This window comes from Rattus norvegicus, chromosome 13, assembly GCF_021556685.1.
Source record: "Rattus norvegicus strain SHRSP/BbbUtx chromosome 13, alternate assembly SHRSP_T2T, whole genome shotgun sequence".
Classification (NCBI taxonomy): domain Eukaryota; kingdom Metazoa; phylum Chordata; class Mammalia; order Rodentia; family Muridae; genus Rattus; species Rattus norvegicus.
In genome coordinates, this window is record NC_141546.1 from 77985464 (window position 1) to 78000193 (window position 14730).

The following is a 14730-nucleotide window of genomic DNA, read 5'->3' on the forward strand; positions in this document are numbered from 1 at the left end:
TGTGAGCACACCTTAGCTATCGTGTGGGTGCATGCCCTGCAAGCATTCCACAAGCCTTTTGCAAGTTCCTTCATATTTGTACACAAATGTGTATGTTCCTTCACACAGAATGCATTTGGGGCTCTGTTATCTTCATTCAGCATAGCTTTGTGAAATGTATGCATGTTCTTTCCTGTTGCAATAACACATGCATTTCCATTGTTACATGCAGAGTAGAGATTTCTTTAAACAGCCTGGCCATTGGCTCATTTTGTTTATATATTATTTATTATCGACTGCTCTAGTTGATGGTGGGATTTGAGAGAATGGAGCTGAGGACCAAAATCTTATGCAATAACCAACTTTATTCAGAGCAACAGACAGTGATGCTCTGAGATTTAAAAAGTGACACACAATGGAGTATTACTCAGGTGTCAAAAAAGTTAACACTATAAAATTTGGATGGAACTTGAAAAAAATAATCCTGAGTAAGGTAACCCAGCTGAACGTGGTTATGTACTTAATTATAAGTGGACATTAGCTGCAAAGTAACTAGGCTACAATCCCACAGAGCCAGAACGACTAAGTGATGACTCAGTGAGGTTGCATGGATCTCCTTGGGAAACAGGAAAGAGAGTAGCTTTTGTTGGTTGCCTGGGGGATGATGGGGATTAGAACAGGTGGGATCAGGTTGGAGTTGGAAGGGAGAGAGTACTGGGAGAAATGACTGGCACTGGTTGGGGGGTGCATTTCAGGGCAAGATAGAAACCTAGTGCAATGTAAACCCCTAGAAATCTGTGAGGGTTACCCTAAAGAGGGTTACTCCTAGTACTGGGGATACAGAACCTGAACTGTTCATCTTTTGTAAATAGGCAAGGCTTCCAGTGGAGGGACTGGGACACCAGCCCAGCCACCAAACCTTCCCCTACAATTTGTCCTGCCTGCAAGATGTGCAAGGGTTAAGGTGGCAGAGAACTTGTGGGTATGGACAACCAATGAGATTCAACTTGAGGCCCATGCCATAAGAGGAAGCCCATGACTAGCACTGCCTGGTAGGCCAGGAACCAGTGTCTGGATAGCCCAGAGACTTTACATAGAACCAAATATGACCAGAAAAAGTAAACCAAATGATTCCTAGGTAGTCCAGAGCCTAGCATAATCATCATCAGAGAAGCTTCATCCATCAGTTGATGGGAGCAGACATAGAGACTCACAGCAAAACACTAGGTGGAGCTCAGGTAATCCCACAGAGGAGGATGAAAGAGGGTTGTAACAGCCTGAGGGGTCAAGGACATATGAATAAAATGGCCCACAGAGTCAACTAACCAGAGCTTATACAAGGGCTCGCAAAGACTGAAGCAACAAGGCCTGCCCTTTGCTGAAGGGAAAGGAGGAGGAGTAGATCTGAGGGAGAGGGTAAGTGATGGGGGATACAAATTGGAAAGAAAGAAGTAAAAATATCACTATTTGCAGATGATATGATAGTATACCTAAATGACCCCAAAAATTCCACCAGAGAATTCCTAAACCTGATAAATAACTTCAGGAAAGTGGGTGGATATAAAATTAACTCAAACAAATCAGTAGCTTTTCTCTACTCAAAACAGGCTGGGAAATAAATTAGGGAAAAAACACTCTTCACAATAGTCACAAATAACATAAAATACCTCAGTGCGGCTCTAACCAAGCAAGTGAAGATTTGTCCGACAAGAACTTCAAGTCTCTGAAGAAAGATCTTGGAGAAGACATTTGAGAAGACCTCAAAGATGGAAAGATCTCCTATGCTCATGGATTGGCAGGATAAATATAGTAAAAATGGCCATCTTACTGAAAGCGATTTACAGATTCAATGTAATCGCCATCAAAATTCCAACTCAATTCTTCATAGAGTTATTAAAAGCAATTTGCAAATTCATTTGGAATAACAAAAAACCCAGGATAGCAAAAACTATTCTCAGCAATAAAAGAACTTCTGGGGGAATCACCATCCCTGACCTCAAGCAGTATTACAGAGCAATAGTCATAAAAACTGTATGGTATTGGTAGAGAGACAGGCAGATAGATCAGTGGAACAGAATTGAAGACCCAGAAATGAACCCATTGATGTTTGACAAAGGAGCCAAAACCATCCAATGGAAAAGAGACAGCATTTTCAACAAATGGTGTTGGTTCAACTGGTGGTCAGCATGTAGAAGAATGCAAATTGACTTATCTCCTTATACAAAGCTCAAGTCCAAGTGGATCAAGGACCTTCACATAAAACCAGATACACTGAATGTAGTAGAAGAGAAAGTGGGGAAGAGCCTTGAACACATAGGCACAGGGGAAGATTTCCTGAACAGAACACCAATGGCTTCTGCTTTAAGATCATGAACTTACATTCCACTTTAAATGAAGTTGTGAAAATGTCACATTTAATTGGAAAAATTTAATGTTATTCATATTTTTCACCAGATTGTTTTCTATGGTTTTTAATTTGGATTTTAGAATTGAGACTTCACCTTGGTGGAATTTTCCTTTGTTGAATGTGAAGTGTCCTTCCCCATCTCATTTGATAACTTTGGGTTGAAAGTCTATTTTATTGGACATTAGAATGGTGACTACAGCTTGTTTCTGGGGACCATTTATCTGAAAAACCTTTTTTACAGCCTTTTCCTCTGAGTAAAAGTATTTGTCTTTGTCACTGAGGTTATTTCTTGTATGCAGCAAAATGATGGATCCTATTTGCATATCTAGTCTGTTATCCTGTGTCTTTTTATTGGGGAATTGAGTTTATTGATGTTGAGGGATAATAAAGACCAAGGATTGTTAGTTCCTGTTATTTTTCTTGTTGGAGGTGGTATTGTGTGTGTGTGTGTGTGTGTGTGTGTGTGTGTGTGTGTGTGTGTGTGTATGTTTCTTTTCTTTTGGGTCTGTCGAGAAATGTTTAATTTCTTGTGTTTTCCTGGGTGTAGATACCCTCCTTGTGTTGGAGTTTTCCTCTAGTATCCTCTGTAGGGCTGCATTAGTAGAAAGATAATGTTTAAATTTGGTTGTGTCATGGAATATTTTGGTTTCTTCATGTATGATGATTAAGAGTTTTGCCAGGTATAGTATCCTGAACTGGCTTCTGTGGTTTTTTAGGGTCTGCATGACATCTGTCCATGATCTTCTGGCTTTCATAATCTCTGGTGAGAAGTGTGGTGTAATTCTTATATGTCTGCCTTTATATGTTACTTGGCCTTTTCCCCTTACAGCTTTTAATATTCTTTCTTTGTTCTGTGCATTTAGTGTTTTGATTATTTTATGGTGGGAAGATTTTCTTCTCTGGTCCAATCTATTTGGTGTTCTGTAGTTTTCTTGTATATTTATGCCATCTCTTTCTTTAGGTTAGGGAAGTTTTCTTCTCTGATTTTGTTAAAGATGTTTTCTGGCCCTTTGAAGTGGGAATCGCCACCCTCTTTTATAGAGTTTTCATTGCAAAAATGTTTTGATTTTACAGAGTTGGCAGTCTTTTCCTATGGCTTATATTATGAATTTCACATGGAAAGCTCATTTACCCTGTGATTATCAAGTACATTTTCCATGTTACTCAAGTATTTTTTAATTATGGGTTTCAGTATTAGTGTTGACTCTTTGAATATTTGACAACATGAAATTTGCTTAATGCCAGAGCAAAAAAATATATTCCATATGATATACCATACATTTAAATAATATTCCATACATTTCGTGTTTTCATCAGTTAAAGTGGCCTATCCTCATGTAATTTGGAGGTTATTTCTGAATATTCTTTTGTTCCTTCTTTTGTTTGTTCATCACATGCAAACTTTAATTACAGTAGCTAAGCCGACAACTGGCATGGTTACTTGTCTCTTGGGATGCTTCGGGTTACAATCTTTACTGTTCCTGCCATGACTTTATTATATTAACCAGAGAATCAATGTCTTGGCTTTGAAAACAAACTGTTGATATATGTATAAAGTTTTTAAAAAATCATTGTGACTTTAAACTCCATCCCTTCATTCTCAAAATAGAATTTATATTGTACTCACTGTTCAAATGTCATTTTCTTTGGCAATGTTCACATGTAGTCTTCATATGTGCTATGCATCGATTTCCAAGTTTGCTTTTATTCCCTTTATCAACCCTCCATCCCTTCTTTTCTTCCCCCTTCCTTTCTCTCTTTTTCAGCTCCTCCTCCTAACCTTGCCTCCTTTCTTGGCTCTCCCCTTCCCTCCCGCTTCTTCCTGCATCATTTTCTTCCCTTCTTTCTTTAGCCCATATAAGCAAATAATTTCTTCTCATATATTTCCTATTGGGTTACTGGTTTGTCTTTTAATATATAGAACCAGGATTGTTGTATAAGATTTATGAGATTTAAATTTCATTGTAAGCATACACACACACACACACACACACACACACACACACACACACACACACACACACTCACATCAATGTATATCCTAAAGCATCACAGTAGTCTGGACACTAATCCCTCCTGTATGACCTTCATTCTTGTTGAAATTGGCTCACCTCTCTTAAATGACTTTCATTCTTGTTGATTATTGAATTATCACTACTAACTCTAGATTTCCTTATTTTCTGATTACAGTTGTTTTCCTTTTCTGTGATGCTTACGTGTCTTTCCTCACACCCGTCCCTGAGCTACAAAGCCCTATTTCCATGGGCTTTACCTTATCTCATCAGATGTATCCTGTATATTTGTAGTTAAGCTCAATCTTTATTTTGAGGTTTTAGATTTGCAGAATTATTTACTGTGAGTCTCATCAATTTGGTGAAAATATCTTCTATTTTTCTTTATTTCCCCTTGAATTACCTCTACAGAAAAATATTGCTGCCCTTTTGTGAAGAAGTTATTTATTGAGAGTTCCAAGTTGTAACACAGAGATGGACGGCCCCAGGCTATTCAGGAGATTGTATTGGTTTGAAACAAAGTTATAGAATCTGGCTCTGTCTGTGCTGGTATCTGGCTCTGTCTTTCTCCTCCTTTTTCTTCTTCTTTCTGTCTCCCATCCTCACCCTCTTACTCCCCTCCCCTTTCTTCTCTGGGAGCATCACAAATCAGAATCCCTAATGCTCATCACAGTTCAGTTTGCACCAAAACTGGAAATCCTAAACTATAAGGTTATTAATTTCATCTTCATCGCCATTAGCAAAACCACCACTACTGTTGGTCAGATCTGTCCAAGGTCAAAAGCTTTAGTTGCCTTTTCCTTTTGTAGTGTCTTCCTGGGCTTGCCCATATACATTTTATTCTTAAACATCATTGACCTTATTTGTTGTAGTTTGTACTTACAGGTGTTCAGGTTGTATAAAACATGATTTTTCATGAAGTTTTAAATTATTCTTGTTCTTTAGATAGTGATTTTAAGCAGTAGATATATATATATATATATATATATATATATATATATATATACTTTGAGTTGTAAAATAGAATTCTAAGTTAATTACACTTATTAACCTCTCTTCATCCTATTTATCATGACAGGAATTCAATCATAAAGATTTATAAATGTTTCAATGAGTACTTCTGAATTGAATACTATGTTGTACGTTCAAAGGCAAATAATGAATAATTAAAATTATTTACCTACTAATATAATGGCTCCTTTCTTCAGAAAGGCTCGAGAGCTCCCCAGGAACCCTAAGGTATCAGATATTAAGTCTGTAATGTAACCTTCATAAGAAGAAAGCTGAGAATAAAAAAGGAAAATAAACTCTTAATTTGATAAAACATATCCACTTCCTCTAGAGAAGTGTCAAGGCAAGGGACCTTAATTCCTTAATTACTAGTATGAAATTAAGACCAATTTACAATGAAGAATTTTTGTATGAATTGCATGGTTCTCGTTGGTGACTAGGATTAGTCTGTTTGAGATATTATTCTGAAACCAGTGTTGTGTTTCTAACCCATGTTTGTGTTTCTAATCTGTGTTAGCATCCTCTTAGTCTCACTTTACCCCCCCCCCCCCCGTTCATACCATGTTTCAAAGGACCAGCTCAGGAAATCATGACAAATAATTCCAGCTTTTCCTTTGGTGATGTGAGGTGTCTATTCAAGTTTATACACATTCATGACTCAAAATAGGAGGAAGAAAATAGAATGAATGGTCAATGTTAAGGGTGTGAAATTCTTTTTCTTTCATCTAAAACAGCAGTTCCTACCCTGTGACTGGATACCCCTTACAGTAATTTTAAGTATTATTATATTTTAATTGACATTCTTTCTACAAGATCTTCCTTTTTGCCATCGCTCATCATTTGTGTAACTTTAAGGTTGTGCTAACACCTCTGATGACAATTAAAGCAGAGGGCCACTTACAAGGTTGTTGCAGACATCAAGAACCACTGACTCAAAATTGTAAGTTTCCTCTTTGAGAAGATGTGCTGTTGACCACTTCAGCTGTGTAGTACAGATAGTCAGTGTATATCTACAAGCCTGAGAGACAGAAAAGATCAGTGACGTTTGATTCGCTGTTACATAAAACACAGTGGTACTTTACATGAAGAGACACAATATCAAGGTTTTTACATTCACAATTCTTGTTTCCTTTGACTCCAAAAACAGGATCAAGGGCACGAGGCTTCCTAGGACTATATGATGCAGCATCCAGTTGTATTGATTCATATCCATAAGCAGTTCACCAAAGTGACGAATGGCCATGCACTGAATGCCACCATTAACCTGCAACATGCACACAAGAAAAGGTCAGGGTTTCTGTTGAGCATATCAGCATATCAGTGCTACTTTCTTTAATGCTGGCATATATTCAATATATATATATATATAATTTATATAACACACATGTATATATATGATTATAATTTTTAGTAAAGTTTGGGCTTCTTAGTGCTTCTCTTAATTTTATGACAGGGTTTGATCAACCACTATTCACTATAATCAAGATATAGGTGCCTATGAATAGATGAATGAACACAAACATAATTTAAAACATAAAAATATAAAGATTATCACTACAACAATATAGCTAAACCAGGAGAGCACTATACTGAGTAAACTCAGCCAGGCGTACAGACACTGTTTCCTGCTCTTACTTACATGCTTCACCTTTTGAACTCATAGAAACAGAGGCTGAGCACTGCTTGGTGGTACAGGGCAAAGGGTTTGTATATTACATGCATGGCATTGTGACTGTACTTAATAATGTATTTCTTCCATGAAAATTTCTGAGGTCATATAAAGATGCTCACCTTTCAAACATATGCTAGGTGACAGATGTATTATTTATCTTGATTCAATATCACCACAATGTGCATTGTTAATGTGCAGAGTTTTATTTGTTTAATATATCTTAAAGTGTTACTTTAATAAAATATTGAAACTATACTTAAAAAGGAATTATAAAATGAACACCATATTTTCTTGTCTTTTTGTTTTATTTTGGTTTTTTTTTGTCTTATTGGCTTTCTATCACTTTGTTTTGTTTTAGAGAAAGAGAGAGAGAGAGAGAGAGAGAGAGAGAGAGAGAGAGAGAGAGAGGGAGGGAGGGAGAGAGAGAGAGAGAGAGAGAGAGAGAGAGAGAGAGAGGTAGCCAGATGATAGATAGAATAAGAAGCTGGGTAAGTAGATGCATGGGGAAAGATGTAGAAGAAGTTGGGAGAAAGTAAATTATGACCAAAATATATTATATTAAAAATATTTTAAATAAAAAGACCTGATTCAGATCGAATATTCTATTCAGAAGTAGAAGGACAATAAGACAAAAAATACCAAAGTGGGTTTCTTAAATTTAGAAAGATAGTAGTTAATAACATCTAGAAAGTATAACCTAGGATAATATGTCTAAGGTGGGAGTCATTCTGTAAGAGCACTCGGAGTTACATGGGCAAGCTGTGCTCAGTACTAGGGTCCTGCGTCTCAGTTGGAGTTCTGCATCCTGGCACACAATTTGGTTTCCAAGGAGCATTTGTGCCAAGTTGAGAAACAGATTGGGGTTGTACCATTGCAACGCAGAGGGGAGAATTAATTTTAAAATTACATCAACTCATGTTAAGAAAGTATTTATAGCTTTACCTTGAATATATTTGTTTAAAATATACCAACTACTTTATCAGCCATATGACCTGTGAGTATTAAACTCCCTTTGCCTCAGTTTTTGACGTGGACATGGATAAAATGAGACGTCTCCAGATGCATAATTCTTGGTAAGACTTTGTTCTGAGTCTTATCTGTTTTCATTGGCATTTTCTGAGCGGCTAAGGATGCTAAACATTAAAAAAAAAATAAAAAACCTCTCAACTATTTGTTGTTCATTTTTCAAGGACTCCATTTAGTCCCATACCTCGTTTTAAAAATTGTTTATTTTTTAATAAATTTTTGAGTTCTTTATTGATATTTTAGATACTAACCCTCTATCAAACATATAGGCATGCTCTTTCTGATCTGCTCATCTACTGGGACAGATCGGTGTATCTGCTCCTCTCAACGTGCCACAGTCTGCAGGTCTCCTGGGAGAACTGTAGCATTCAGGGTAACATGTAAAACACCCACCCAAATAACTACAACAGCTGGGACTCCAAGGGAGACCAGAAGATGTGGGACCCCTCCCCCCGACTTGAACCCCGTCTCCCTTCTGGTACACATCCTCCAGGGAAGATCTGCCTGTCTGCCCCTTTCAACACCCCACAGTCTACAGGTCTCCCAAGAGACCTGCTACAGCCAGGGACACAAGAGGCAGGCTACAGACAGAGACACCCAGTTCAGTTAACCCCAGAGATAACCAGATGGCAAGAGGCAAGTGCAAGAACATAAGCAATGGAAACCAATATACTTTGGCAACAGCAGAACATAGTTCTCTACCACATTAAGTCCTGGATACTCCAACACACCTGAAAAACATGGTGCTGACTTAAAATCTTATCTCATGAACATAATAGAGACCTTTAAGGAGGATATAAATAATTCACTGAAAGAAATACAGGGAAAAAGTAAAACAAGTAGAAGCCCTTAAAGAGAAAACAAATAAATCCTTTAAAGAAATACAGGAAAACAAATCAAACAGGTAAATCAAACAAAGTGATCCAAGACCTAAAAGTGGAAATAGAAACAATAAAGAAATCACAAATGAAAGCAACCCTGGAAATGGAAAATGTAGAAAAGAGATCAGGAGCTATAGATGCAAGCATCACCAACAGAATACTAGAGATAGAAGAGAGAATCTCAGGCATAGAAGATAATGGGAGGAAATACAAAGAATAAAAAGCTCCTAACCAGGAAACTGAAGACACAATGAAAAGACCAAATCTAAGAATAATAGGACTAGAAGCAAATGAAGATTCCTAGCTCAAAGGACCACAAAACATTTTCAATGAAATTATAGAAAAAAAAAACTTCCCTAACCTAAAGAAATAGATAGCCATAAATATGCAGGAAGACTACAGAACACTGAATAGATTGGACCAAAAAATAAAATCCTCCCACCATATAATAATCAAAATGCTGAATGCACAGAACAAAGAAATAATATTAAAAGATGTAAGGGGAAAAGGCCAAGTAACATATAAAGGCAGATCTATCAGAATTACACCAGACTTCTCAGGAGAGAAGGTCCTGGACAGATGTCATGCAGACTCTACGAGACTACAAATGCCAGCCTAGACTACAAAATTCTCAATCATCATAGTTGGAGAAACCAAAATATTCCATGACAAAACCAAAATATCCCATGACAAAACCAAATTTAAGCAGTATATATCTACTAATCCAGAGGATTCTAGAAGGAAAACTGCAATAGAAGGAGGGTTTCTACACCAAAGGAAAAAACAAGAAAATAATTATCTCATAACAAACCCATATTGATTGAATCAAACATACATAATACCACCTCCAACAACAAACATAACAGGAACTAACAGTCATCTGTCTTCAGTATCTCTCAATATTAACAGACTTCATTTCCCAGTAAAAAGACATAAGCTAACAAATTGGATACTCAAGCAGGATCCAGAATTTTGCTGCATACAAGAAACATACCTCAATGACAAAGACATATACTTCCTCAGAATAAAAGGCTAGAAAATAGTTTTCCAAGCAAATGATCCCAAGAAACAAGTTGTTGTTGCCATTCTAGTATGCGATAAAATAAACTTTCAACCGAAACCTATCAAACAAGACAGGGAAGGACACTTCATTTTCATCAAAGGAAAAATCCACCAAGACGAAGCCTCAATTCTGAACATCTATGCCTCAAATGCAAGGGCACCCACATTGATAAAAGAATCTTTACTAAAGCTCAAAACACATTTAATCTCACACAATAATAGTGGGAGACTTCAACACCCCACTCTCACCAGTGGATGGGTCATTGAAATAAACAGAAAATAAACAGAGACACTGTGAAACCAATAGAAGTTATCAACCAAAATGGATTTAACAGATATCCACAGAACATTTCATCCTAAAACCAAAGAATATACCTTCTTCTGAGAACCTCATGGTACCTTTTCCATAACTGACCACATAATTGGTTACAAAACAAGCCTTAACAGATACAAGGAGATTGAAATAATCCCATGTGTTCTATCAGATCACCACAAACTAAGGCTAGACTTCAATAACAACAAAAACAATAGAAAGCCCACATAGCCATGAAAACTGAACAATGCTCTACTCAATGATAACTCGGTTACAAGGAAGAAATTAAGAAATTAAAGACTTTCTAGAATTCGATGAAAATGAAGACACAGCATACTCAAACTTTTGTGACACAAGGAAAGCAGTGCTAAGAGGAAAACTCATAGAACCTTAATAGCACACTTGAATGCCTTGTTGGAGTAGGTGTGTCAGTGTGGGCATAGGCTTTATGACACTCTTCCTGACCACATGGTAACCAATCTTCTAGAGGCCTTCAGATGAAGATGCAGAACTCTCAGCTCCTCTTGCACCATGCCTACCTGGACGCTGCCATGTTCCTGCCTTGATAATAATTGACTGAACCTCTGAACCTGTAAGCCAGCTTCAGTTAAGTGTTACTGCTATGGAGTTGCCTTGGTTATTGTGTCTGTTCACAGCAGTAAAACCCTAAGACACTCTCCTATGTGATATTCTGCAAGACTTGGAGCTGTGAGTATAGCAGCTCTTTGCATTATAATAAACATACTTCTGCTTCCTGGTTGCTGCCGCTGCAGAGAGCCCGTGGGCAGCACCCCACGAGCGAACCTGAGCCTCGGGACCACAGGTAAGACCAAATTTTCTGCTGCAAGAAAGCTGCCTGGTGAGCTTGGGACACACGGAAGCAGAATTCCTGTAGAACCGGGCACGTTCTGTGTTTACCGGAAGTCCCACACCCGCGGATCCCGGCCCGCAGCAGCTCTCTGCTCCCAGACCCGGTGAGAGAGAGACCCAACCGCCTTTGATTGGGCACTCCTGAGGCTGCAGAGCGGAAGAGACCACCAACTCTGCTCACCCCTGCCCACATCCCTGGCCCAAGAGGAAACTGTATAAGGCCTCTGGGCTCCCGTGGGGGAGGGCCCAGGAGCGGCAGGACCCCTGCCTGAGACACCGCCAGAACCTGAAAAAAACAGACCTGATAAACAGTTCTCTGCACCCAAATCCCGTGGGAGGGAGAGCTAAACCTTCAGAGAGGCAGATAAGCCTGGGAAACCAGAAGAGACTGCTCCCTGCACACACATCTCGGACGCCAGAGGAAAAAGCCAAAGACCATCTGGAACCCTGGTGCACTGAAGCTCCCGGAAGGGGCGGCACAGGTCTTCCTGGTTGCTGCCGCTGCAGAGAGCCCGTGGGCAGCACCCCAGGAGCGAACTTGAGCCTCGGGACCACAGGTAAGACCAACTTTTCTGCTGCAAGAAAGCTGCCTGGTGAACTCAAGACACAGGCCCACAGGAAAAGCTGAAGACCTGTAGAGAGGAAAAACTACACGCCCGAAAACAGAACACTCTGTCCCCATAACTGACTGAAAGAGAGGAAAACAGGTCTACGGCACTCCTGACACACAGCCTTATAGGACAGTCTAGCCACTGTCAGAAATAGCAGAACAAAGTAACACTAGAGATAATCTGATGGCGAGAGGCAAGCGCAGGAACCCAAGCAACAGAAACCAAGACTACATGGCACCATCGGAGCCCAATTCTCCCATCAAAACAAACATGGAATATCCAAACACACCAGAAAAGCAAGATCGATTTTCAAAATCATATTTGATCATGATGCTGGAGGACTTCAAGAAAGACATGAAGAACTCCCTTAGAGAACAAGTAGAAGCCTACAGAGAGGAATCGCAAAAATGCCTGAAAGAATCGCAAAAATCCCTGAAAGAATTCCAGGAAAACATAAATAAACAAGTAGAAGCCCATAGAGAGGAGACACAAAAATCCCTGAAAGAATTCCAGGAAAACATAAATAAACAAGTAAAAGCCCATAGAGAGGAGACACAAAAATCCCTGAAAGAATTCCAGGAAAACACAATCAAACAGTTGAAGGAATTAAAAATGGAAATAGAAGCAATAAAGAAAGAACACATGGAAACAACCCTGGATATAGAAAACCAAAAGAAGAGACAAGGAGCTGTAGATACAAGCTTCACTAACAGAATACAAGAGATGGAAGAGAGAATCTCAGGAGCAGAAGATTCCATAGAAATCATTGACTCAACTGTCAAAGATAATGTAAAGCGGAAAAAGCTACTGGTCCAAAACATACAGGAAATCCAGGACTCAATGAGAAGATCAAACCTAAGGATAATAGGTATAGAAGAGTGTGAAGACTCCCAGCTCAAAGGACCAGTAAATATCTTCAACAAAATCATAGAAGAAAACTTCCCTAACCTAAAAAAAGAGATACCCATAGACATACAAGAAGCCTACAGAACTCCAAATAGATTGGACCAGAAAAGAAACACCTCCCGTCACATAATTGTCAAAACACCAAACGCACAAAATAAAGAAAGAATATTAAAAGCAGTAAGGGAAAAAGGTTAAGTAACATATAAAGGGAGACCTATCAGAATCACACCAGACTTCTCGCCAGAAACTATGAAGGCCAGAAGATCCTGGACTGATGTCATACAGACCCTAAGAGAACACAAATGCCAGCCCAGGTTACTGTATCCAGCAAAACTCTCAATTAACATTGATGGAGAAACCAAGATATTCCATGACAAAACCAAATTTACACAATATCTTTCTACAAATCCAGCACTACAAAGGATAATAAATGGTAAAGCCCAACATAAGGAGGCAAGCTATACCCTAGAAGAAGCAAGAAACTAATCGTCTTGGCAACAAAACAAAGAGAATGAAAGCACACAAACATAACCTCACATCCAAATATGAATATAAAGGGAAGCAATAATCACTATTCCTTAATATCTCTCAATATCAATGGCCTCAACTCCCCAATAAAAAGACATAGATTAACAAACTGGATACGCAACGAGGACCCTGCATTCTGCTGCCTACAGGAAACACACCTCAGAGACAAAGACAGACACTACCTCAGAGTGAAAGGCTGGAAAACAACTTGCCAAGCAAATGGTCAGAAGAAGCAAGCTGGAGTAGCCATTCTAATATCAAATAAAATCAATTTCCAACTAAAAGTCATCAAAAAAGATAAGGAAGGACACTTCATATTCATCAAAGGAAAAATCCACCAAGATGAACTCTCAATCCTAAATATCTATGCCCCAAATACAAGGGCACCTACATACGTAAAAGAAACCTTACTAAAGCTCAAAACACACGTTGCACCTCACACAATAATAGTGGGAGATTTCAACACCCCACTCTCATCAATGGACAGATCATGGAAACAGAAATTAAACAGTGATGTAGACAGACTAAGAGAAGTCATGAGCCAAATGGACTTAACGGATATTTATATAACTTTCTATCCCAAAGCAAAAGGATATACCTTCTTCTCAGCTCCTCATGGTACTTTCTCCAAAACTGACCATATAATTGGTCAAAAAACGGGCCTCAACAGGTACAGAAAGATAGAAATAATCCCATGCATGCTAGCAGACCACCACGGCCTAAAACTGGTCTTCAATAACAATAAGGGAAGAATGCCCACATATACGTGGAAATTGAACAATGCTCTACTCAATGATAACCTGGTCAAGGAAGAAATAAAGAAAGAAATTAAAAACTTTTTAGAATTTAATGAAAATGAAGATACAACATACCCAAACTTATGGGACACAATGAAAGCTGTGCTAAGAGGAAAACTCATAGCGCTGAGTGCCTGCAGAAAGAAACAGGAAAGAGCATATGTCAGCAGCTTGACAGCACACCTAAAAGCTCTAGAACAAAAAGAAGCAAATACACCCAGGAGGAGTAGAAGGCAGAAAATAATCAAACTCAGAGCTGAAATCAACCAAGTAGAAACAAAAAGGACCATAGAAAGAATCAACAGAACCAAAAGCTGGTTCTTTGAGAAAATGAACAAGATAGATAAACTCTTAGCCAGACTAACGAGAGGACACAGAGAGTGCGTCCAAATTAACAAAATCAGAAATGAAAAGGGAGACATAACTACAGATTCAGAGGAAATTCAAAAAATCATCAGATCTTACTATAAAAACCTATATTCAACAAAATTTGAAAATCTTCAGGAAATGGACAATTTCCTAGACAGATACCAGGTATCGAAGTTAAATCAGGGACAGATAAACCAGTTAAACAACCCCATAACTCCTAAGGAAATAGAAGCAGTCATTAAAGGTCTCCCAACCAAAAAGAGCCCAGGTCCAGACGGGTTTAGTG

At 38.5% G+C, this 14730-nt stretch overlaps 1 protein-coding gene across 3 annotated transcripts in view; it reads right to left on the reverse strand.

Moving 5' to 3' along the window:
• Positions 1-14730, reverse strand: part of Mroh9 (maestro heat-like repeat family member 9) — a 69135-nt gene that overhangs the window by 2524 nt on the left and 51881 nt on the right. For all 3 annotated transcript variants that reach the window (NM_001430807.1, NM_001430808.1, NM_001430806.1), the window contains 3 exon segments: positions 5579-5681; positions 6311-6427; positions 6521-6673. In NM_001430807.1, the coding sequence (NP_001417736.1) occupies positions 5579-5681; positions 6311-6427; positions 6521-6673 (373 nt within the window).